The sequence below is a fragment of the Vulpes vulpes genome, chromosome 12, assembly GCF_048418805.1.
Source record: "Vulpes vulpes isolate BD-2025 chromosome 12, VulVul3, whole genome shotgun sequence".
Classification (NCBI taxonomy): domain Eukaryota; kingdom Metazoa; phylum Chordata; class Mammalia; order Carnivora; family Canidae; genus Vulpes; species Vulpes vulpes.
In genome coordinates, this window is record NC_132791.1 from 133,582,965 (window position 1) to 133,605,838 (window position 22,874).

At 58.7% G+C, this 22,874-nt stretch overlaps 4 protein-coding genes and 1 long non-coding RNA gene across 11 annotated transcripts; 1 reads left to right on the plus strand and 4 right to left on the minus strand.

Moving 5' to 3' along the window:
- Positions 1–55: 55 nt before the first annotated feature.
- DVL2 (dishevelled segment polarity protein 2) lies at positions 56–7,641 on the minus strand. 5 transcript variants are annotated; one of them, XM_026005350.2, is made up of 15 exons: positions 7,160–7,641; positions 4,858–4,927; positions 4,470–4,615; positions 4,242–4,339; positions 3,989–4,124; positions 3,761–3,851; positions 3,561–3,630; positions 3,335–3,474; positions 3,181–3,257; positions 2,568–2,635; positions 2,308–2,436; positions 2,085–2,216; positions 1,787–1,966; positions 1,197–1,415; positions 56–1,081 (listed from the first exon to the last, which is right to left on the minus strand). In XM_026005350.2, the coding sequence occupies exons 1-15, from the start codon at positions 7,351–7,353 to the stop codon at positions 633–635; spliced, it is 2,199 nt and encodes a 732-aa protein (XP_025861135.1). In that variant the 5' UTR covers positions 7,354–7,641; the 3' UTR covers positions 56–632. The 5 variants fall into 5 exon arrangements, with proteins under 5 accessions (XP_025861135.1, XP_025861132.1, XP_025861136.1 ...); XM_026005347.2 differs by having other exon boundaries at positions 4,230–4,339; positions 7,160–7,620; XM_026005351.2 differs by having other exon boundaries at positions 3,989–4,121; positions 7,160–7,613.
- Positions 7,642–8,134: 493 nt separating this feature from the next.
- Positions 8,135–12,674, minus strand: PHF23 (PHD finger protein 23). 3 transcript variants are annotated; one of them, XM_072730122.1, is made up of 5 exons: positions 12,650–12,674; positions 10,695–10,726; positions 10,401–10,493; positions 9,024–9,861; positions 8,135–8,938 (listed from the first exon to the last, which is right to left on the minus strand). In XM_072730122.1, the coding sequence occupies exons 1-5, from the start codon at positions 12,657–12,659 to the stop codon at positions 8,724–8,726; spliced, it is 1,188 nt and encodes a 395-aa protein (XP_072586223.1). In that variant the 5' UTR covers positions 12,660–12,674; the 3' UTR covers positions 8,135–8,723. The 3 variants fall into 3 exon arrangements, with proteins under 3 accessions (XP_072586223.1, XP_072586222.1, XP_072586221.1); XM_072730121.1 differs by lacking the exon at positions 12,650–12,674 and adding an exon at positions 12,329–12,589; XM_072730120.1 differs by lacking the exon at positions 12,650–12,674 and adding an exon at positions 11,326–11,436.
- Positions 12,675–13,426: 752 nt separating this feature from the next.
- On the minus strand, positions 13,427–16,036 carry GABARAP (GABA type A receptor-associated protein). The gene is made up of 4 exons (XM_026005359.2): positions 15,244–16,036; positions 14,602–14,680; positions 14,344–14,462; positions 13,427–13,897 (listed from the first exon to the last, which is right to left on the minus strand). Exons 1-4 carry the CDS (start codon positions 15,331–15,333, stop codon positions 13,832–13,834), a joined length of 354 nt encoding a protein of 117 aa, XP_025861144.1. The 5' UTR covers positions 15,334–16,036; the 3' UTR covers positions 13,427–13,831.
- On the plus strand, positions 15,861–17,521 carry LOC112924823 (uncharacterized). Its single transcript, XR_003235963.2, has 2 exons — positions 15,861–16,000; positions 16,225–17,521. It is a non-coding gene; the product is annotated as an uncharacterized lncRNA (long non-coding RNA).
- On the minus strand, positions 16,465–22,374 carry CTDNEP1 (CTD nuclear envelope phosphatase 1). The gene is made up of 8 exons (XM_026005358.2): positions 21,967–22,374; positions 19,344–19,410; positions 19,126–19,244; positions 18,842–18,913; positions 18,297–18,413; positions 17,967–18,078; positions 17,399–17,483; positions 16,465–17,112 (listed from the first exon to the last, which is right to left on the minus strand). Exons 1-8 carry the CDS (start codon positions 22,066–22,068, stop codon positions 17,052–17,054), a joined length of 735 nt encoding a protein of 244 aa, XP_025861143.1. The 5' UTR covers positions 22,069–22,374; the 3' UTR covers positions 16,465–17,051.
- Between the last annotated feature and the right edge of the window lie 500 nt (positions 22,375–22,874).

Sequence of the window (22,874 nt, forward strand, 5' to 3'; positions counted from 1 at the left end):
TCGTCTTTCCCTCGCTGCCTGCCTCCCTCCCAAAGAAAGGAGCCAGAGGCGGGGGGAGTTTGCCCCTATTGCTTTATTTGATTTTATACAAGTGACTAAATAAATAGAGTAACAAAAGCAGCTACGTGGGCCCCCAAGACCAAACACCCCAGCTTCCTCTGACTGCCGGCTAGGGTGCCCACCCCTTTCCCCTTTCTCCTCCCAAGGTACCACTGACCACCCCCCACCCCACGCAGGGCACAACTGACAGGGCAGACAGAGTGGGAGATCACGTTCTGGGGCTAGAAGAAAGGGCCCAGGAGACAAGGATTCTTCATATAAAAGTGGAAATATCTACTAAAAAAATAGTCCAAAAAGTGTATGAAAGTCTATTTCAAACCCCCCAGAAGTCTTACAAAAACGGTAAAGCTAAAAATAACCAAAGGTCCCTTGTACACCCCCGAGGAAAAGGGGAGGAACCAGGCACTGCTGGTGAGAGTCACAGTGACAAAGACCCCAGCGGGTGGCTAAGCCCAGGCCCTAGAGGCGTGATGGGCAGGTGACCGATGAGACACCCAGTCACAGGACAGAAGCACCAAGGGTGGACTGGATGGGCCGAGGGAGGAAACTCAACGCGGCCCCCACTGCGCGCCCTACATAACGTCCACAAAGAACTCACTGGGGTTGCCCATGGCCATGTGGAAGCTTTGTCGGCTAGCTGTCAGTTCTGGGGGCACAGAGCCCAGGTCTCTGACAGGAGGGGCCCCTGGGGGCTGCACTGCTGGTGGGACAGGGGGTGGAGGGGGGGGCATCATGACCACCATCATGGGATTATAGGGGAGGGCCATCCCCGGGGGTGGCCCATAGGGATGGAGCCCAGGGTGGGCTCGGAGATTGGGGACACCCCCTGACGAGCCTCTGGAAGGGGGAGGGCCCCCATCACCAGCCCCACCCGGCTCCCCGCCCCGCCGGAGGCTGCCCCCACGGCTGGAGGGCTCAGACTCACTGCCGCTGCCGGACTTGGACTCAGGGGCCCGTTCCTCGGGCCTCCCTGTACGGCCTGCCCCCCCATCGCTTCGTGTTGACCCACTGCTCCGGCTCCCTGTGGAGGTGGAGGGGATGGAGCCGCCTGAGCCCTAGCCCAGTGTCCCTCGGCCTTCCCAGTCCCCTGGGCCATCCCCACCACCAGCGCTACCCGCTGTCAGACCATGACTTACCCTCGCTGTGCTGGCTGCTGGCACTGCCGCCACCATAGGTGTAGGATGACAGCTCGTGGTACGGGGGCGGCTGCGGGCTGTATGGGTGTGGAGTTGGGTACTGGTAGGAGAAGGTGGGCAGCAGAGGCCATGGGGTCGCCCCAGGCAGAGGAGCCAAGGTGTCCTGGTCTGAAGCCCCACTGGAGCCATCGTTGTCATTCAGAGACAGGTTGACCAGGTCTGGAAAGCAAGAGAAGAGATGGAGAGTTGCTGCTTCAAGAAGCGGGGATGTCAGGCATCGCAGAGCTGCTGATTCCCTGAACCATGCATGATGGAGGTGAAGACAAGGACCTCCAACAGAACACTCCTCGTGTACCACTGCCATTGCTCCCAGGGCCACAAGTACCACATGCTCTTGTGAGACTCCAGAAGAGACAGCACCCCCCCCGCGCCCGGGTACCCCCAGCCCCGCACCCAGGGCCAGCCTGGCCACAAAACACAGGGAGACGTTGTTGGCCAGGGCAGGTCCCAACGCAGGACACACACCGCTTAACAGTGGCCCTGGCTGGCTACTGGAGGTGGAACGAGGCAGCGGGGACACGCAGACTCACAGCTCTCACAGCCGCCACTGAGGTCTCCGAAGACGTAATAGCACTGCTCAGAAAACGTGATCTTGTTCACAGTGTGGCGGATGAGGCCCGCCTTGAGCAGCCCGCTGGCATATTTGCGGGCCTCCCGCCGCTCAGGAAAGCCCTCCACGTGATGGTAGAGCCAGTCGACCACGTCCGAGCCTGAGATCAGAGAGCACTCAGGTTCTCCTCTCCAGCTCCTGCCTCACCCCTGCCTCACCCCTGCCTGGCCACCGCTGCCACCTCATCTTCATGCCACCTGCCTGGGGCCCAACCATACCCAGGAAGGCGTTAGGGATGGTGATCTTGAGCCACATGCGGTCTCGAACTTCCAGTCCAGACTCTGGAGCTGCCATGGCCTTGGTGACAGATGCCATGTCCGTATGGATGGACAGACCCCGGCCCTCACAACCTATTGGAGAAGAAATGAGGAGTAGAGACGGGGCCACACACTGCTGAAAGGCCTCCCAGGGCGGGGAGGGTGAGGTGGACTGGGGGCTCACCCTCGGGCAGAGAAGACCCGGATGTCATGGTGCTCATGGATGAGGAGCCCGGGTAGGTGGGAAAGGTGCCAGTCAGTGCAGCCGAGTGAGACACCCAGGCAGCTGGGTCGATCGGCTGGATTGGCTCATCTGGGACAGAGAAGGTCCCCGCAATGATCGTTTCCCTGCCACTCCCCAACTGAGACCCCCAACCCCCATCCCACCTCTGCCCTGACCCTCCTCCACCCCTTCCTGTCATCCTCCTCCCCTGTAGCACTCACTTCGAGGAAGAGTGAAATAGGCCTGGGGAGACGGATCCCAGCACTTGGCCACAGTTAGCACAATGGGGCTGTGGGGAGGGGGAGAAGCAGTCAGGCAGGGGCAGGGGGGATGGGGCGAGGCTTTGGGAGGGTGGAGGATGGACAGAGACACAGACGGACCAGGCTGGATAGCTGAGCCTGGAGGCATCAGTGAGGGTGACCCACTGACACAAACAACACTAGAAAGGAGGCTGAAACATAGAACCACACACACTCTATGTATGGGTCCATGCAGAGCCAGTCCAGGTCAGAGAAGCTGAGCCCGCTGATTGAGGTTGGGGACAGACACATGCACATGGACGGACACACACACAAGGGGAGGGGAGGCAAAGCAGTGCAGTGGCAACAGATGACAAAGGACGCCAGGGCAGCGCTCCCTGCCAGGGAGACTGGGGAGGGGATTGCAGACTCTGGAGCACAACCCCCCAGCTCACGATCAGGTGGGGGTCATGCGGGCCATCCTCTGCCCCACGGTGATGTCACGTTATGGCTCAGCCCCTCTGGACACGCACCACCACGCCCATGCTAAGGGTGGAGCCACGGGCACCAGGAGAGCAGACGAGAGGTGGCTCACCCCGGCTTGTGCACGATGTCCCGCAGCACCCGCACTGCATCATCGTTGCTCATGTTCTCAAAATTCATGTCATTGACCTGGAAGCCAGGTGGGCGGGTGAGTGTGGGTGAGAGCTGGTGAGACGCACCTGCCCCCCAGATCCCCCACAGGGCACCTGCAGCAGCATGTCACCCGGCTCGATGCGCCCATCGGCTGCCACCGCACCGCCCTTCATGATGGAGCCAATGTAGATGCCGCCGTCGCCCCGCTCATTGCTCTGGCCCACGATGGAGATGCCCAGGAAGTTGTACTTCTCTGCAGAGCAGGCACCCATGACAAGGAAGCCAGCCAGCGTTCCCCGGGGCCCCCGCCCTGGACCCCCAACCGGGGCCCCCTCATACCCATGTTGAGTGTAACCGTGATGATGTTGAGAGACATGGTGGAGTCAGTGACGCTACTGAAGGACGACGCCTAGCGGGGAGACAGGGAAGGCTTGGGTTGCCTCCAATGACCCCAGATTCTCACTTTCTGGGCCCACATACCCCTGACACCAAGGCCCCCTACTCCTGCAAGATGCGGCCATCCCGTGAGCTCCCCTCACCCTCTCCAGGCGGGGTGGCCGCTGTTTCCTCCGCCGCCGGTGGCGCTTGAGGAGGCGAGAGGCACTGCTCTGCTCTGTGGAGCTGCTGAATCTGTCCGGAGGAGAGGAAGGGGAGTGCTGGCTGGCAGGCTGGCAGAGCAGGTGGGGGGGGGGAGGGAGGCAGAGACCAGCTTGGGCCTGGAGGACATCAGCCGGTGGCACTGGGAAGTGCAGGGCTGGGTGCCACACCTGCTCATGGTGTCATCCTCATCGGAGTCCCCCAGGCTAGTGCTCTCCAGCTCGCTGGTCATAACAGTTGAGGAGCTCTCATACCCGGCCAGGTGGCGCTCCAGCCTCGAGGGTCCACCGGGCCTGTGGCCCCCTGCTGTGAAAGAACAGAACCGTCAGGGACCTGGCCTCAGGCTGCCACCCCCATCACAGGGGGGCCTGAGCCCAGCTCCCAGCTCCTGGGCTCCTGGGCCCCCCTCACCACCGTGCTCACTGCTGTCTCTCCTACGAGGCCGTTCCCGCCGCAGGGACACCACCGATTCGGTTTCCGTCTCGGGCTCCAGGTTCTCCCGGCTGCTGGATACATTAGGGCTGGGTGGACAGAGATGGCATGCAACCGCGTCAGGGGGATGGGGCTCCGTGTCCTCAACCTCCCCCTGCCCAGGGGCTGGGGTGTCCTCCTTGCCTCCCTCCCCCAGACTAAAGAATCCCAGAGACTCACTGGAAGGACGGAGGCCTAGAATCCCCGATGCCGCTGGTCCTCTCCGGTGGCAGGGGGGGTAGCGGTGGGGGGGGCGGTGCTAGCTCTGTCCGGGGCTCGTGGGCTGGGGGAGCCATTTCGGGTTGGGAGTTCTCTGATGACACCAGCTGGAAAGATGCAATGACAAAAACTGACTCAAGCAAAGAGGGAGGCATCCGAGGTGGGAAGACAGGGAGAAGACAGGGTCTGAGCAAGCACATAGCCTGTGAAAAGGACAGGGAAAGCAGGAGGGAGCGGTAGATGCTCCAAAAGAAGGCTGAGGAGCTACAGCTGGCTCCCCAAGCAGGTGGAGTGGTGAGGACCCAGACTGACAGGACCCTGGTGATGCGGGATGGACAGGGCTGCTTACCCAGGACACCACCCTCCCGTTGAAGCAGGGAAGGCGGGCGTTGTCATCTGAAATCTCCTCCTTCACCACCCTGCCAGGAGGGACAACACAAGAACCAGTGAGATCGGCCTAGCGCCCCCCACACGCACCCCGACTCGAGGCTTCTCATCTTCGTCCAGCTCGAGGACGAGGACTTTCGTGCAGCCCGGCCAGGCCCTCTTCCCCAACACCGAGACACTTCACTCTCATGCCCCAGGAGTCTCCAAATTCACTCACCCCCTTTCCTTCCTCCTCCTCCTCCTCTCCCCAGCTCATCCTCAGCTTTCAATGCTGGTCCAAAGATTTCCTAGAGTCTGAGTCAAACCTCATTCTCCAATCTCAACAACCATCCCACTCCCTCAGGTGACCCCAGCTGCCCCAAAGATCTCTAACCTTTGGGGTCTCTAACAGCCCAGAATGACTCCAAACCTCCCTGAGCCCTACCCTGCTCCTCAAAGCACCGTCCCCAAACCCTCTGAAGTCTCTATTCTCATGCTTTCTTGGTTTTCTCTAAGTCATGTTCAAAGCCCTAGCCCAACATGCTACCTTTCCCCCATGAAAATATACCCATGAGACCCAAAGATGAGACCTCCTCGCTAGGCTGAGAGAGGTGAAGCCCACCTTCCCCTTCCCCCGGGGCTCATCTGGCACAAAATTCTACACTGAGCAACCTGTTCTGCCTGACGCACCTCAAAGCCCAGCCTTGGGGTCATTCCTCCCCTGGGTTCCTTCGGATGGACAGGACTTTGTCCCTTCTTCTCAACCACCACTTGGGATCACCACAGCCTATTCTGTTCAACACCGCATCCTGGTCACACAGCAAAGACCCTGATGGTGGTGAGGTGAATGTTAATAAATATCTGTTGAATACTGTTAACAAGTATACTTGTTGAACAAGTATCTCATGAATAAGCACGAACTGTGAGACTCTGAGCATTGAACAGAAAGTCTCTCTCATACTCTCACATCCTCACCTCCAAATTAGGACAGCCTGTCTGATTAACCCTTTACCCTAATATGGTTCTAGTAGCCTGGATGCGTGACAACTTAATCCCACTTGTTATCGATAGGGCCACTCAGCCCAATCCCTACCACTGCTCGGTCTCGATATAATGCTGGATTCTTAGAGATGTAACCCAGTCTCGGCGGAGCCCAGCCCGGCAAATGATTCCACTCTCTATCACCATAACCCCGTTTACAGATTAGCTGAGCTCGATGCTAGCGATCATCACAACTCGCAAAAAAATTACTGTGCATCGCTTACCTATACAAAGTTTCTTCCGCCAACTGTGTCTATCTCCTGGGTCACATCATTGCTAACAAACAGGAATTTCGATCTAAATCAAAGGTAACTCCCAACACAGTCCCACCTTCCTCACGTCCAACAGTCTTTCTCAGTAGAAGCCAGTCCATTCAGCTATCCCAGAACACGGACTGTCTTAGGCCAATCCAGCCTGCCTTCAAGAGCTGAGGCTGGCTACCTGGAGAGCTCAGCCTCAAAATCCATAAACAAATTTATTATTAAGAATCCAAGTCTGGCCCAGCATGACCCCAAACACTCCAGAATAGCCATATTGGGCTATTTTAGCAATGACCTACAACGTCTCCACACGCAGCCGTCCATACCAATATAGACCAGATTATCCCAATACAGCTGTCTGCACTGGCATAGCCTCAAAAACCCTGTCTGCCTCTCTACAGAGCGTCCCCATGAAACACTTCACCCCAACAGAAACTTAAGATCAACCAACACAACCCAGAAGAGACAGAACAGCAGAAATTCTTCCGAGAGAGCCTGGTAATCTGCTCCAAAGCAGCCTAGAACATCCCAACACACCCTTCTCTGCACCAGAACAGGCCAGATGTCCCCAATCTTATCTGCTCTAGGATGGTCTAAAATGCTCTAAAGCACCCCAACACGGCCCAATCATCCAGAGATTCCACAATACTGCCCGTGGGTTGCAGGACTGCTCGGAAGGCATCGGATTACCGAGAATAACTCCCAAATAAACCAGTGTGCCCCATTCTATTCCAGGACAGCCTAATCTTTCCTGATCTGGTTCGGCACGGCCCGGTGTGTCGTCCTGGAGCTCCGTGCGACTCGATTTGTCCAAGCGTAACCTTACCCAACCTGGGATGCCCAATCTAACCCCCGCATAATGCCCTGTCCAGCACTCCAGCCCAGGAAAACCCAGCGTGGCCTAGGGCCGAACTGTGCCCCTCAGCAGTGGCCGATCCACCGCCGCGCAGCCCCCACCGGTTCCAGCCTAGGCCTCGCGCTCACCCGAAATCCTGATCCATAGACTTGAAAAAGTACTTAGCACCCGCGGGCCGCTGCAGGACGCTCTTGAAATCACCGAGGGTGATGCGCTCGGCCGGTACCGGGATCTTCACCAGGTAGGGAGTCTCCTCCTCATCCAGGTGGTAAATCACCTTCGTCTCCCCGACGCCGCCGCCCCCCGCGCCGCTGCCCGCCATGGTCTCGCCCGCGCGCTCCCGGGTCCCGCCGCCCACCCAACCGGGCGAAGCGCCCCAACCGCGCCTGCGCACACCCGCACCCCGCCGCGCGAGCGCGGACAAGATCGGCCGGGCGCCGGAAAGGCGCGGAGGGAAGGCGGCGGGGATCAGCGGGGTGGCGGCCGACGGAAGGGAAGGGGGCGGGCCTGAGGGCTCGACCCGATGCCACAGACTCGGCCGCCGTCGCCGCCGCCACCGCGCGCCACCGCCGCCGACGTCGCGGGCGCCCTGCAGCACCCCGCCCACCTCTCCCCATGTCACGTGGCCCGCCCCGCCCCCATCACGTGACTCCCCCGACCACGTGACCTACAGGCTCCGCCCAGTGCCATCGCCACGTGATCGTTGCTTTCAGCAACGGTCTCTTAGCCCTCGACGGCCCCGCCCCCAAATGTGTCCCCACCCGCGTCCTCCGAGCACCCCGGCGGAGGCCGGCACTGGACTTGGTGGGGGGGGGGGGGGCTGGCCAGCGGTACCCATCCCCTTTGGCCCCACTCGGGCGGAGAGCTCCAAACAACGCTGATTCCCTGGAGCGTGTGTGTTGGGAGATAGGATGGGGGTCCTGGGCTGGGGTGTCCGGTGGAAGCAAACGGACTGAGGGCCAGGCTGGGGGCGGGGGTCTGGGGAGCTGGGGGGTGGAGGCGCGCAGAGCCGGGTGGTTTTCTGCTCTGGAGGTGGGCTTCAGCCCCCCGCGCCTTCTGCTTTTCCACCGCGCCCCCACCCAAGTAGGACAGTCAGGGAGGGCTATAAACACAAAAGAGCCCACTCTGCTTTATTTACAACACGCAGGCTGTCTGTACAAACAGCTGGCCAATATTATTAAAAACAAAAGAGGTGAGCGAACATATCGTCACCTGTTTTCCTTCCTCCCTTGGCCAGACCCTGGTTGGTACTCCACCTCCGAGCTGCCCTGCCCAAAAGGGGAAGTCCAAAATTAAAAATACAACCGGTGTAGAATAAATGGGGAGATAAAAGAAAAGATGAAGAAGGGGAGTGCTCTATTTACACTAGAGTTTTATAGCCAGCTGTCCCATTCCACCCCAATTCCAACCCTGGCCCAGAAAGTGAAGGGTGGCAGGTCTAAGGGACAGAAATTATGTGTCTAGGGACCAGCCTCTCACCCCCAACTGCAGCAGGTCCATATTCAAGTCCACAAGGTGGGAAGAAAAGATAAGGTTGGAACGTGAGACACTCCTTTCCAAACCAGCCTCCAGTGGGAATTCCTGCCTTGCAGTGGGACAATACCCAAGCTCCAGGGGGACGGGCCGAAGACCCGGAGGCTCAGCTCCCAAGTCATGCTGTCACATGGAAGTCCCAGCCTAGGCATGGCGATGTCAGGGCTCTCCAGACTTGGGAGTACCCCCTAACCGCCGGGCCTCTGGCCGCAGTTCCTTGCATTTCTGGCAGTAAAAGAAGTCAGGGACGTTGGTCTTCTTGATCTTAGCACAGGAGAGGTGGATCCACGTCCCACACAGGCTGCACTCAATCATGGGCCGCCCTGCAAAGGGCTTTCGGCAGTAGCATGTGATCAGGTCCCATGAGTCATCACCTGGGGAGAGAAGGTTTGCTTGGTGTTGTCTGCAACAGCCCCAGGCCCACCCTCCAAGCCAAGCCTGGGTGGCCCCAAACCTCACCTGATTCTACCATGATGTCCTCATCCATGACCCGCATCTCGCCTTCACTGGAGCTGGCATCACCATCCTGGCTCGTTTCAGTGCTGCCCACTTCCTTGCTTTCGCCGTCGGTGGGAGGGGCTCCTTCGGGGTGCACTGTGGCTGGAGGCCTAGAAGCCTCAGGGGGTGTTGGCAGCACGGGGGCTGGGGCTTCCCCCCCTACCATGGCTACCATGTCTTCCTCTTCTTCCTCTTCTTCTTCTTCCTCCTCCTCTTCAGAGTCTGTGTCACTGGGGGGTGCCCGGGGAGGCCCAGGAGGTGGGAGTCTATCTCCTCGGTCTGCCTTTTTCAACTTCCGTTTCTTGCTCTTCTTAATTCGAGACCTTTTTTCCCCGTCCCCAGGAGCTGGCCGAGGCCTCCTAAGCACCCCAAAGCCAGCCCCCCCTCCTGGGCCCAACTTTCGGTTCTTCCGGTCCTTCTTTCGAGGGGGCTGGGAGAGGTCTCCCTGGGCAAGGGGTACTGGGGTGAGAGCAGCAGGGGGCCGGGAGGCGTGTGTCAGGGAGGTGGGGGACAGTGGGGACGCCACTTTGGGACCATCTAGATCAAAGAGAGAGTCCTTGAGCTTCATCTTCTCGAGCAGAGTTGCACTGTCAGGGGCCTGCAGACGAGAGAAAGTGGACCTTGGAGGTCCTGGCTGAGTGGGACCCCCCTGAGCTGCCCTCCTCTTGGATGACTTTGCTTTCTTCACAAACGTCTGGATGGTTCGGAGATCTGAGGGGGCTGAGTCCCAGCCATCACTGTCTGCCGCACTCTCACCGCGCAATGGAGAGCTGGAGCCAGAGGCTGGCCAGTCACTTTCCTTGAAGGGGGTGGCAGGGAGATCAGCGTCAGCAAGCTGCCCAGTGGCATCTCAACCCCTCTACAAACCCAGCTTAAAAACCAGGGTCAAGATTGACCCCAAAATATCCTGCCCAAGCCACCCAAGATCACTATACTCATAATTGCCCCCCCCCAATTCCCCTTAGTATCTCCTCTTGGCAATGTTACCTCTGCCCTCACATCCTGGCTGTCTCCCCAGAACCCCCTGCCTGACAGCACTGTCTCCCTAGACCAGAGCCCTCTTTCTTTACCGGTTTTCCTAAAACCCCATTTGTGAACCACTTTCAGCTTCCTCAAAGGCATGAGAAGGCTCTTCCATGAACACCCCCCATCCCTAGGCCATTCACTACTACTCAACCCACCTATCTCATTAATACCACCCCCTAGGGCATTTTTCCCACCAGGTACCCATTTCACATGTGGTAGATTTCTCCTATCAAGGAAAGCAGTCCCCGTTGCTTCGCACCCTTCCAAGGTCCTAGCACACCACCCCTCAGCTTGTTGTCCCCCAGTCCCTACCTCTTTACTAGGGGGGATGTAACCGGCATAAGCCAAGACAAAACTGCAGAATTTGTTGAAATCTTCAATTGTTCTCCGACGTTTCTCTGGAGGCTGAAAGGAAGGAAACCTATATCACAAGGAATTTAAGAGGGACCTTCCCGAAGAAGGCACAGTTCCTGTGGTAGGCGATCTAGAACCAGCAGGAGGAGGAGGAGGAGGAGGAGGAAGAGGGAGGGAGGGAGGGAGGGAGGGAGGGAGGGAGGGAGGGCCACCGACAGTAATACCGGCTTGCAAAGGTAAAGGAAAGCTCACCTGAGTTTCTGGCTTCAGGGTCGGAGGTGGATCTGGGAAAGCAATAAAAGCTGAGTCAAGGCACCAGCAGAGTCCGTGCGAAGCCCCAGCCCTAAACCTCGAAAGTCCCAAGCGAACCGAACCCCCTCTCGCCTCCGGTCCCCCCGCCAGGCCGGCAGGTCCCCAGCTGTGCTGGACCCGCCCCTGCTCCCCCTTCCGCCCTGTGAGGGGCGGAGTCAGGGCGCGACGCCCTCCCAGGCCTCGCTATAGCGCTCCCCTTCCCCCCACCGGAGGCCTGGCGCCCCGCCCCCCCAACTCACGGTTTCTCTCGACTCCAGTCTACTCGATCTCTTGGCGCCCCACCCCGCCATACCGCTCCCCGGACCGAGCCCCGGCCGTCGCGTGCCCTGCCCTTCCCACGCGCCCAGCGCCTCGCGCTCCCGCCCGGCTGCGATCCGCCGCCCGGGGCCCTCGGAGCCCGCACACGCAGCCCGCCGGCCCCCAGGGTCCAGGATGACCACGCCGAACCGCTCCCCGCCCTCCGGCCCCTTCTGCCCGAGCACGAGGCCCGGCGCGCCCCTCACCCCCCCCCCCCCCCACACACACACACACAGGCACACAGAACCAACGCCACTCTGCGGCCGGGACGGACCGGAGAGCTCTGGCTCGGACGGCCCCACCTGCCCCCTCCGACCGCTCTCCCCACAATTTCGCCGTCCCTCCGCCCCCATCCGGGGCTTTGGCCCCTCCCCGTCTCGAGCTCCACGGGCTCCCCGCCGGGCCCCCGGGCCCAGTTCCTAGCCCTCCGGCCGCCGCCCCCCCTCCGCCCCCGTACTCACCACCAAGTGACTAGACTGCGGACCCCTAAACTCTGGCCGCCCACTCCCCCCCCCCCGCTACTCTCTCCCTCCACGGCAACCCCCGCTGCTGCCGCCGCCGCTGCCCCCCTCACCCTCCGCAACTCTCAGGCTCCAGCCCTCGCCGACCAACACCCCTCCCCAACTCGCCGGTCTGAACACCCCCCCCCCCGCACCCCGCCCCACCGCCCCTACAACTACCCGGCTCTCCTCGCTTCCCGGCGTTCTGTCCCCACAACTACCCGCCCTGTCCAGGTCTCCCTAGCGCAGACAATACCCAGAGCCCCTCTTCTCCCCACAACTCTGCCCAGCCCTCCAACAATCACCCGGCCACCTCCAGCGGCAACTACCCGGAGCTCCGGCACCGCCGCCACAAACTCCCCCACCTCGGCCAACTACCGGGCTCTTCACTCAGTCCTCCTCTACATCCTCCCTCCTCAACAACTCTCGGGCTCCCGATCCCCCCCCCCCAACCTCCCGGCCCCAGGGCCCCAACGTGCTGGAGGCCCTCTCGGCCCCTAACCCCCGGAGCTCCGGGGCTCCGGCTCCCACTCCCCACCCCCCCTAACACACACATTCCCGGTGTCTCATCTCCAACTACCCCCAGCCCGGTCTCCCACTCCTCTTTCACCAAGGTCTCTCAACTCGTCGCTCTCCCAGCTCCAGGGGCAGGCCCTCGACCCCCCTCCCCGCGCTCCCCCGCCGGGCTTCGGGGCTCGACCTCCAAGTTTGCCAATTGATTCCTCGCCCGCCCCCCCCTCCCACCGGCTCAGCGCTCCGTGCCGGTCGAGAGCTCACCTTCGGGACTGGGCTCCGCCATGGCTTCCAGCATCGCCCCCTCCCCTCCTCCCGGTCCGGCGCCCCCCTCCCCTTAAGCCGGGGATCCCGGTGCCGCCTCCGGTGCTCGGTGCTCCTACTGCCTCTCTCCACAGAGGTGTCTGCCTCGGCCCGGTTATGACTCGAGTCCGCTAGCCGCTGCCGCCACCTCCCTCTACCCCTGCCTCCCGCACTCCCGGACCGGGCCCCCTCCCCCCGCGCCGCCGGCCGCCTGCTCCCTCCTCCTCCTCCTCCTCTCTCCTCCCTCCCCTCTACCCCCTCCCTTCGCGGGCGACGACGCACAATGCATCATGGGGCTTGTAGTCCGTCCGGGGCCAGCGGAAAAGGGATCGCATAGGCCTCTGGAACTTCACTTCCCAGCAAGCCAAGGAACGGCGCAGGCGCACTAAACCGCTCCCCTCCCCCGGGGAGTGGCGGGGAGATTGGGAGCAGAGGGCAGAGCGGAAGAGCGCGCGCAGGCTCCTGGGAAATGTAGGCTGGGCGGGACTAAGAAAGAAGGAAAAGAAGGGATTAGAACTCTCGGCCACCATACTGCCTCATTCTGCGGCTTCTTTCTCCCCCGGGGGACCGCCCCATTTCCGGCCAGGCGGAGAAATGCTTGCTGGGGGATGAAGTTCTCCTGATTATAATGGCTCCCTCCTCCCTCCCTTGAATTCCACCCACTGGCACCAAGTCTGGTCAAGTGAATGCAACCCAGGACAGAGTCCTCTGACTGGCTCCCACGCACGAAAATCTCTTCTTTCATCCAAAAGCTGTAACAAACTTGGGTGCATTTATCTAAAGTGGATACTTACTTTCTCCCCAGGAACCCAAAGTACAAAAAACAAAAGCCACTGTATTTTTTACATTGGGACCCAATACACACATATATAAAAGTACAGTTTCGTGACCCGATACTCGGAAGTATTCGATCACAACAAAAATATTTTTGCGCAAGCAGTAACCCAATATCAACAGAATAAACCAGAATGTAGGATTACTGCCCCTCCAACCTCCACTCTCCCCACCAGAGGACAACTAGGAAAAAAGGGGCGGGAAGCAACACAAAGTAAAATCCAGTTCAGCTTGGTGGTTTCCTCTTTATTGATGTGCCTCCTCCCTTCCCCCCAACAATTTCAGTCCCTTCCCTCTACCCCCAAAAATGAAGGTAATGAGAGGAAGGGAATGTTGGGGTTCTGAGCCCCTTGGGCAGTTAGGGAACAGAAACCAAAACAATCACCAGATGTGACAGAGACGGACAATCAAGAAGTCTAGAGCAGAGTGGGAAAGGTCGAAGAGGAAGGGGAGAAAGGAGAGGTCCAAGAAGCCACCTCCCCCATGAGCCTGGAGGAGAGCCTCAAACATTAGGAAGTGCAGGTCCCAACAAAGGGAGGTGAGGGATGAGCCCAAAGAAGGAGTAGGTCGAGGATGGGGGCCACCTCTGTCTTTGTAGAACAGGACCCCCCCACGTCAGGGGCAGCAGCTTCACAGACCGTAGACACTTTCATCACTGTAGGCGATGTATAGAAAGAAGTCTTCTTCGTGGTGTTCCTGGATGGAGGCAGAAAACTATGGCACTCAGACATCGGGGCTGTGGGCACGTGAACCACCCACCGCCCAGACACGTTTTTTGGAAAGCCCGTTCTTTCTGAAGACCCCCAAACACTAGTGCCCTGACTCATACTCATTTGCTCCAGGCCTTAGCAGCCAACAAAATTACCCCTGGTATTAGTCCTGGGCAAAAAGATCTCAAACTGTTTCAAAATCTGCTGCCTTGGGATGGTGGGGAAAGTGGACAAGAGAGTGGATCCAAAGCACTGCTGTAGTTCTCCCTTCTATTCCCAAAGTCTTTATCCAAGCCCTCAACCTGGGACTACCCTCAAAATTTTGAGGTCACACGTAAAACTGAGAGCCAGCCAGCTAGTCCAAGAACTGCTGACCTGAAAATCTCTTCCAAAACCTCTGCGGAGCCCCTGACTCCTTCCCAGTCACCATACCTGGTATAGCTGACCCATTGTGGCACTGGTGGGTGGAATGACGTTGTTGACAAAGAAAAACAAGGCATCCTCAGCCCGGAGATGAATTCGCTTCCGGATCAAGAAGTAGAACTGACCAACTGCCAAAGAGACAAAATACGATAAAGTCACAGAGATCAAAAAAGACCTCAGAAGAGCAGTCACTACGGGGAGGCAGCATCTTCCCACCGACCCTGCACCCCCACGCACAGGCAGCAAACCTGGGTGTCAGGTTCCCACCTGTGAGATCAGAAGGCACCAGATATTTTTTTTTGTCCAGGTCTCCTATCCGAGCTTTGGGAGCCTTTTCTACTATCACCTAGAAAAAGAAAGACGGAAATTAGGAAGCATCGAGGGGGTACAGCCCCACAGTCACCCCGTCGAGAACTCCAGGAACAAAACTGCTAGCACCCCAAGCCATCCAACTCGTTTTTCTTTGTCTGGGAACACGCGGTGCAGCCTCAAGCATAGACATCCTGACCCCGCAGCGTCAGGCTCACCTCGATATCCCGGATCCCCCGGCTGGGCCTCATAATAAACAAGGATCTTAATCAGGCAGGCATGGCTCGTGCGGGCCGACGACAGCGTCAGCCTCGACGAGCCGGCCAGCTGGTAGGTGGCCATGGGAAGCCCCGACTGTCAAACTCCCTGCAGCCTCCCCAGCACTCCCCACGTCTCCCTCGGCCAGCAGCGGCCCCCCACCCCCAGCTCCCTCGCCGCCCCGCTCCTTCCAACCTCCGCTCCCGGACACGGCAGCCCCTGGCCCGGTCCCCGGCTACCCCCGCCAGCAGCCCGATGCCCGCGCTGCCCCGCCGGACCCCAAGCCGGGCTGTGGCGTCAGAGCCAGCGCCCCGCGTCCGCGGCCCCGGCTACGGTTCTCACCGGAACCCGGTCCGGGTATTTCTTTCGGATCTTCTCGCCCTCAGAGCGGCGTTTCTCGAACGGATGCTCTTCTTTATACACGAACTTCATCCTCCCGGGGACCGGGCTAGACCGGGCTGGGCTGAGGGAACCCGGGGGGGGCCGGGACGGGGGGCGGCGGCGACGGCGGCGACGCGCGGGCGGACTCAGCGGAGCGATCCCGGGACTTGCGCCACTTCCCTATTCACCAACCCCGCCCCCGGCCGTCGGGGCCGCCCCGCCCGCTGGGTTACGCTACTAGAGTAACGGCCCTCACGCCGCCGGCGTAGCACCACCTACTGACCGCCCCCCTCACGCCGCCTGCGTAATCGCTTTGGAATCAGCTTGAGGGCTACGCAGCCGACGTAGCCAAGGTGGTTGGTCTGGGCTATGGTCGAAAATAACCGAAAACCCACATTCCGCCATGCCCCACCGAGCTGGGCACAAGGGCTCGGAACTGCCGATTGTATTCTGAGGTTTGGTGCTCCGAAAAGTCTTTTCGGATACAAGGTGAAAAGGGGCGGGGGGGAGCAGAGAATTTTAAGGACAGCTATTCACGAAACGCGTCGGTACGCCGAAGGCGGCTACTGACTCCAAAACAAAGTAGTACCCAAACGGAGAAGCTGGATCTCCGGGAAAAAAGGAGGGCAGACACGAAACAGGTATTCGCAGAAACGCACAGAACGCCTAGGTTCCAAGGAGGAGTGGACCAATGGGGACCGGAGAGGAGGTCCGAAAGGTAGGGACTACGTCAGCGCGGAGGAACACCTTCGGCACTGGCAGCAACGAAAGTCATGTGATCTCAGAGAAGGGCGGAGCGTCACGTGGCGGCCACGGGAAGTAGAGCCGGCCGCGGGGGGAGGGGCGCCGGCGGGAGTGGAGGGGGCGGGGCCGAGGGCCGGGGCATTCTGCGTCCACGTCGGTGCGCGTGCTCACGGACCGCGGCTTCTTCTTGCCCTGCAGCTCCGGTTCTCCGGGACCCACGGCTGTCCCTCCGACCCCACCCAGGGCACCCATCCTGCGGCCGAGACCCTTCCCGCCAAAGGTCGACTCGTTCCCTGCTCCTTCCTCCGGAGCCAGCACCGCTGCTCCCTGACCCTCGGGCCTCCTCGGGCCTCAGCCTCCGCTTCGGGGGGCCAGGGTGGATGTGAACAAAGACTCCTCCCCTCATATCCCAACCCTGAGAGAAGGACCTAGGGCAGCTTTGGTTTCAAAGTTATAATGCATGGTTTAAAAGAGGAAAGAAAAAGGGAGCGCGCCGGTTACAGGTCTGAGAGAGTATAGGAAGAAGGGAATGTAGAGGGAAAGGTCGGGGGCACGGGGACAAGTTTGGGGAAAATCCAGTGGCCCAAAATCCCAGTTTCCCACCCACAGCCCAGCCCTTGGAGTGAAGAATTAGATCAGTTTTGTACAAGAGTTTTTAAAAAATCAAATCACAACAAAGCTGGCTTGGCTTTTCTTTGAGCCTCCCGGATTACCGAATGTCTGTGTGTCATTCTGGCCAGTACTGTCTCCACCAGACAGTTTGGACTCTCCTGGGCCTCCGCTTATGTCCCAGTCTGGGGTTTCCAGGGAGTGCGAACACGAAGTTAGAGTGAGGCTGCTGCAGAGTCTGACCCATGTGTCCATCCAAACTCCGTGTGGAGTGCAGGGCTCCCAGGGTAGAGAGGGGCAGGAGGGGCAGACCCTGCCCAGACAGTCCTCACCATGGGACAGGGCATCAGACGGCATCCCGAGTGCTCACCCTCCCTTTCCCCCCCACCCCAACTCAGGTGGAGGGGGAGCAGCTGTCACCAGAGCCGATGTTGGTGAAGGTTTCGGCTCAGCACAGAACGAACATCAGCGGTGAACCTGGGACGACAATAACTTGCATTGGTAGAGTCCTCAAAACACTAGCGTTAGGCAGCCTCATTGGAGATGTGGGGCAAAATGATCACTTTTCTCACATGAAACTGAGGTCCAGTTTGCCCAAAACCCACTGGCTAAAAGTGATGAGCTTTACTGTAAGAAGGCCTGGGTTCAAATGCTAAGTTCTTAAGGGAAAAGAGATAAATAAGTCAAACAGGACATATATTTATTCCCTCTTGGGATCCCCCATCTCCTTTCCTCAGAAACCTAAGTGTCTAGCTTCCCTTACCTGAGGGCATCCAGCATTGGAAGCAGGTTGAGAAGGGCGGTGTCGCTGGGGTCACTGAACCAGGATTTGATGGGGATGGCATTGTCTAGGACACATGAAAATAAATGCACATGAGAAAAAACAGTTCAAGAGACAGGCTGATTTTCCTTTTTTCTTTTTTTTCTTTTTTTTTTCTTTTTTTTTTTTTTTTTTAATTTTTCTTTTTATTTGGGAATGGGGATCATTGCTTTCAAATAGGTTCCTCCCCTGCCCCCCCAAACTCAGCAGCCTAAATGAAACCTTCCTGATTCATCCTCCAAAATAAAACTAACTTTAAATCACCATATCTCACATTAGCGTGAGGCTGGCTTCTAGGCAAACTCATTGTCCCTGTGTCTCACCTGAAGCAAATTTGGACTGAGCAACATGACCTATGAAAGGGATATATCGGGGAAGAGGGACATCTCATGTAAAAGAAACCCCTTGCATCCTGACCTACAGTAAACCAGGAATCCCAGGCTCCTGGCTTTCAGAATGCTGCCTCAGAACCACTTGCAGTTCCTACCAGACTGGCCGCCTTCTTGCATACCTGGGTGGCTCCTATAGGCCCCTGGGGAGTTATCCAGAATGACGATGCTGGAGAGGTCACTGTGGACCACAGAGAGGTCTTTGATGTAGCTGCCCAGTTCCAAAGTGCAGTGCTGGAGGGAAGGGCGAGCTGGGCATCAGGAGGAGACTCGGCCCTGTGACTGCTGCCCAGTCCCAACCTCGCCCTCGGCCAACCCACTCCCTCAAGGGAATTAGGTGGTATATGCCTCCCCCTGCCACCCTCCCTCCAGGATCCCATTCCAGGGCAGCTGCCTCAAACTCAGATCCTTCCCTGGTGGATTGCCTGCCAAGCTTCCTCTCAGCCCCTCACCTGTCTGTAGTATCTCCTCTTGAGAATGCTCCTGCTGTTGTCCAGTTTATCTGCCACAGCAGAGCCGTAAATCTCCATGCTTGCTGTGAACACCACCAGCTCATACCACTGACTCACCTGAGATTGAGCGGGAAGAGGGAGGCGTCAGAAGAGGGGACCGTTCCTCTAGACATACAGTTCTGCACTAGGTTTCCCGCCTGGTTCTTGGGGCCTCTCAACGACATCAAACATCTCTGAGAACACAAAACTCTGAAAACCCCCAAACTCAAGAGTCCTAGGCACCGTGCAACCTTAAGATTCAGGGATGCAACAACTAAAGAGCAGGCAGGCCAAGGAAGAACAGAATTACATAAGCACAACAAATGAACCCAAACTGCTGAAAGCCAGCCAGCCATCCTCTAACCTCCTCTGTCCCACAACCTCTCCTCTCTAAAACTGTCGTACCCATTTCTCCTTAGCCCGTGCTTCCTCCGAATCAGCTAAATTCACAGAGCCCTAAAACCATTCCTTCGTCACAGAACTCCCTGTATTTTCTACAAACTCACCACTTCCAAGAAGAAATCCACATGGGGCCTCTTATGTACAAAAAACCGGACGGGATGTTTGTCTATTACCACCTGCAGAGAAACAGGGAAGGGCTTGGGGGATGGTCCTGAGCACCAGAGCACAGGCCCAAAAGACACCCCCACTACTCCATAGCCTGCTTCCCTCGTTGAGGCTGCCACTGCTGCCGGGGGACAGGGACAAGATGCTCTGGGATTGGCAAAGGAAGCCCAGGTCTGAATGGGTAACAGACACAACCATCGCATCACTTCCCATCCCCACATACCTTGAGGATGAAGTCAGGGGGCGTTCCGGGCCGGACTGTGGGCCTCAGGACCCCATCATGATGGGAGTGAATAAGTGTCTCATCCAGATCCAGCACCAGGATCTTCCTCTTCACCTGACCTGAGCCACAATGCCAAGGATGACAATAGCAACTAACCTCCAGCCCGCATCTTGAACCCTACCTCACCCTAGAGGAATCTTCCCAGCCAGCACACTCACCTAGCCGATTCCGGGACACGGGAGATAAGGGAAGGATGTCATATCGAACAGTCTGGTACTGAATTACCTAAAAATATCAAGAGAGGGAATTAGAACCCTTGACAAGGAACCTTTACCATATGCTAGGCATCCTGAAAGTGACTGAGGATTATTTCATTCAATCCTCAAAACCGTAGTAATAATAATGATAATACTGATAACAGCAGCATCTCATCTCCGAGGTTTAGCCAGGTTAAATAGCTTGTGTGAGACTACAAGCTAAGAATGATCTTATCTGGTTGCCTGTCCCCCATTTAGAATGAAAGTTCCACAACATGCATGTTGTCTCTATCACTGTTGTATCCATGAAAGCACACATGGTGTGAGGACATATGCACAGATGCTCAGTTAATACCAGGGTCCTTGCAGGGGTGGAGGCGGGATGACCCCAGTGCCATTCGACCCAGGCACCTGCCCTCTTGACCACGATACTAGTGTGCTGTGCCAGAACAAAGAAACGCATGGCCCTCTGCACTTCTAGCCCAAGCATTCTTTGTGACAGCTCCCATTACCTCCCATTGGGAACCTTAGTGGCCTGAGAGGAAGTCTTTGGGTACCTAAGGGGAAGGGAGGATGAGGGAATCCAGGGGTTGTCAGGTCAGCTAAGTTCCTCTGGCTGGGGGCCACCAGGCCTATTTTAACCAGCCACCTGTCCACTTCTGTCTCTCCCAGCCAAGTCACAAGTGGCAGAGAACCTCAGGCCTCTGACCTGCCTCCTTATTCCGGTACCCAGGGTAAGGCACAGAGCACTGGAAAGTCCCACCCGCCTGGATGACCGACAGGGTATCAGGAAGGCTAGGGTGAAGGAAGGGCCATGACAGAGGTGAGGAAGGGACAAGGACATCATCACCTCAACCTTCCAGCTTCTCCAGGTCTTCTCTAGAGGCTCCTGTTTCTAGCCCTGCAATCTCTCCCACGCAAACCTAGGAGATCCCTTCCTCTGCAAATCCTCTTTGGTCCATCCTTAGGCCTGAGCCTCACCAGAACCAGGTGCTCCCCCTTTGTAAACCACAGGGCTCTCTCCCCTTAATGCCAAGGCATCTGCCCTTCTTTTCTCCCTGGGCCTGGGATGAGGGCCGCAACAGCTCGGGTGTCCTGCCCTGCTATCTCGGGTTGCACATGCTGGGCATGTAGGGAATGCTCCAAACATCTGCCAGGAAGGGGGTGGGGGCCAAAAGCAGACTGGGAGAGAAGGAAAGGAAGACAAAAGGCTGTGGGGTCACTGCTGCCCCAGCAAAGAGCAATTTTGCTCATAACTAGCATCTGGATGGGCTGCAGCGCTACTCCCTGCATCCAGGGAGTGGAAGAGAGAAGGGGGTGTGCTCCAAGCAAGGCCAGGCAGAGAGAACAGTAGTTAATGTGTAAAGAGAACCCCAGGAGCTCACATCTCACACACATCTCAGCATCTCTGACCCCAAATTCTTGGCTGCTAAGGTGTCTCAGGGAAACAGCCCTGCCTGAGTATGACAACCTAGAAACAATCTTCACCCTAAATCAGGAAATAGACTAGACTGGAAGGGAGACACAGAATCCCAGACCAGACCCCCTTCCCCAGGTCAGTAAGTCCACCACCTCCACCTCCACCACCACCACCACCACCACCAAGGGCTCTCTGGAAATCCTCTGGCCAAGGCAGGCCCTCGCTGCTTTTATTCTTCTAAGTTTTACTGAGATCCGCCAAAGAGGACAGACCAGAGAACTTCTGCACCTCAGCTTACTGAATTCTCCCCACTCTCAGATGAAAACACAAGAGTACGTTCATCAGATGATGTTAGCTTGTGGAGCTTTGACCTTGGAGAAAAGCTCCAGGGAAGGCAACCCAGAGATACTGGGGCATAGACAACCTCTTTACTGCCCGCAGCGTCCCCCACAATGCTGGGGTCTCCTGGAGAGGCAAGTGTGGCCACAGCTTCCAGTCTACAACTGACAAGCGCTATCTGCCCATAAAGATACCCAAACGTGAAGGTGCTCCCTTCCCTGAATCCTAACATAAAAGCATCTTTCTCCGTCCTAGGGTGTCAATAAATCCAGATCCCTACGCTCTGAAATAAGTTTCCAGGCCCTTTTTGGAGGAGTCCCTGTGAAGCGACCCACAGGGGTCTCTCCTTCACAGCCGAGGCCTGTCACAGAGGCTCTCCCACCCACCCCTACCCTTGACACAGAAGCCTGGCTCTTCCTTGTTACAAGACCTAACACCCACGGAGGTTCCCGGTAGCAGGAGGGTCTTCCGCAAACCCACGTCGACACAGCCGGTGCCAGCAAACAGGTGTTCCCCTCCTCTTGGTTTCCTGAACAACAACTCCGGCTTCCTTAAAGGGCGCCCCACCCACCACCCCAGCCCCCGAGAGTTGCCAAATCCTGTCCCCGACAGCACCCCCCATTTCGGTTCCCCTACTGGGGGGGCCGCCCCTTCCCCACGGCACCCCACGCCCGGCTGAGGGTGCCCCCATCCTCTAACGGGAAAAGCCGCCGCCAGGACTCCGTTCCGAAGCCCCAACAGAGGCCCGACACTTTGCGAAACCCCGTGAGCAGGTCTGACATGGGTCCCCCCCCCCGCCCGCCACCAGCGCCCACCCAGGCTCACCGTGCGGATCTGCCTCCGCAAAAGGTAAATGAAGAAGCTCCAGAGCTTGGCGGCGAAGGCCACGAACGTGCGCAGCCCCAGCAGACACTGCGTCCGCATCATCCCGATGACCCCGGCACCGCCGGCCCCGGGGCCCCCGCGGCCCAGCTCCGCCAGCCCCCCGGGGGCAGCCCCCCGCCGCCGGGAGGGGGAACGGGGGCCCCGAGTGGCAGGAAAGGCTGCAGAGAGGGGCGCGGAGCGGGCGGCTTAGAAAGCCACCCCCGGCGAGGGGAAAGCCCAGCGGAACCGGGAGCTGGGGGACAGGCGTGGGCAGCCCGCGGGGGCCCACATGGGCGGGGAGTGGCACCGTCGGCTTCGCGGGGGTTGCGGGCCGAGACGGGTCGGGCTAGGACGGGGTCCTCCGAGACCGGGAGGGAAGGGGATGGAGAATTGGGGGAGGGGGCAGTGGGGGAGGGGGCCGGGGAGAAGGGAGGGAGGGAGGAGGGAGGGGGAGGGGAAGGGGGGAAGCGGAGGGTGGCCCGCTGCGCAGGCGCGCTAGGGGGCTGCCCGCGGAAACGGGCGGGCGGGGGCCGCGGCGCGAGCAGAGCCGCGGCGGCGGGGAACGGGCGGGCTAAGCGGAGGAGCGGAAGGAGGGGGAGGGGGAGCCGAGGGGTGCGGACCGCTGGGCCGAGGCGGCCTCCCCCTCCCCGAGGCCGGGGGTGCCTTAGCCGCTGGGGATCGGGGCTGCAGCCTCTGCAGCTCGATTTCCCACTCTGACAGGCGCCATTTTACTGCCCTGAGGGCTCCCTCCTCCCTTCGTCCCCCCCCCTTCCCCTCTGACACTGCTTCCGGTGATGACGTGTGGTCGCTTCACCAGGATTAAAGTTCCCCTGTGAGGGCGGGTCTGGCGAGCGGAACGAGCTCCAGCT

Coding starts and splice junctions, on each gene's coding strand:
- GABARAP (XM_026005359.2), bottom strand. CDS start 15,333: ATGAAGTTCGTGTATAAAGAAGAGCATCCGTTCGAGAAACGCCGCTCT. Junction 14,681..15,243: donor AATACCCGGACCGGGTTCCG/GTGAGAACCGTA, acceptor TTCTTTTTCTAG/GTGATAGTAGAAAAGGCTCC. Junction 13,898..14,343: donor CAATGGGTCAGCTATACCAG/GTATGGTGACTG, acceptor GCCTCCATCCAG/GAACACCACGAAGAAGACTT.
- CTDNEP1 (XM_026005358.2), bottom strand. CDS start 22,068: ATGATGCGGACGCAGTGTCTGCTGGGGCTGCGCACGTTCGTGGCCTTC. Junction 18,914..19,125: donor CCCCTGACTTCATCCTCAAG/GTATGTGGGGAT, acceptor GTTTCTCTGCAG/GTGGTAATAGACAAACATCC. Junction 18,414..18,841: donor TGGATTTCTTCTTGGAAGTG/GTGAGTTTGTAG, acceptor GCTCAATCTCAG/GTGAGTCAGTGGTATGAGCT.
- DVL2 (XM_026005347.2), bottom strand. CDS start 7,353: ATGGCGGGCAGCGGCGCGGGGGGCGGCGGCGTCGGGGAGACGAAGGTG. Junction 4,125..4,229: donor AGACAGCAGTGAGCACGGTG/GTGAGGGGGGCC, acceptor GTTCTTTCACAG/CAGGGGGCCACAGGCCCGGT. Junction 2,217..2,307: donor CGGGTCTTCTCTGCCCGAGG/GTGAGCCCCCAG, acceptor CTTCTCCAATAG/GTTGTGAGGGCCGGGGTCTG.
- PHF23 (XM_072730120.1), bottom strand. CDS start 11,404: ATGGGGGCGGAGGGACGGCGAAATTGTGGGGAGAGCGGTCGGAGGGGG. Junction 10,727..11,325: donor GTCCGAGCCAGAGCTCTCCG/GTCCGTCCCGGC, acceptor TTGCTTTCCCAG/ATCCACCTCCGACCCTGAAG. Junction 9,862..10,400: donor ACATCCCCCCTAGTAAAGAG/GTAGGGACTGGG, acceptor ACCCCCTTCAAG/GAAAGTGACTGGCCAGCCTC.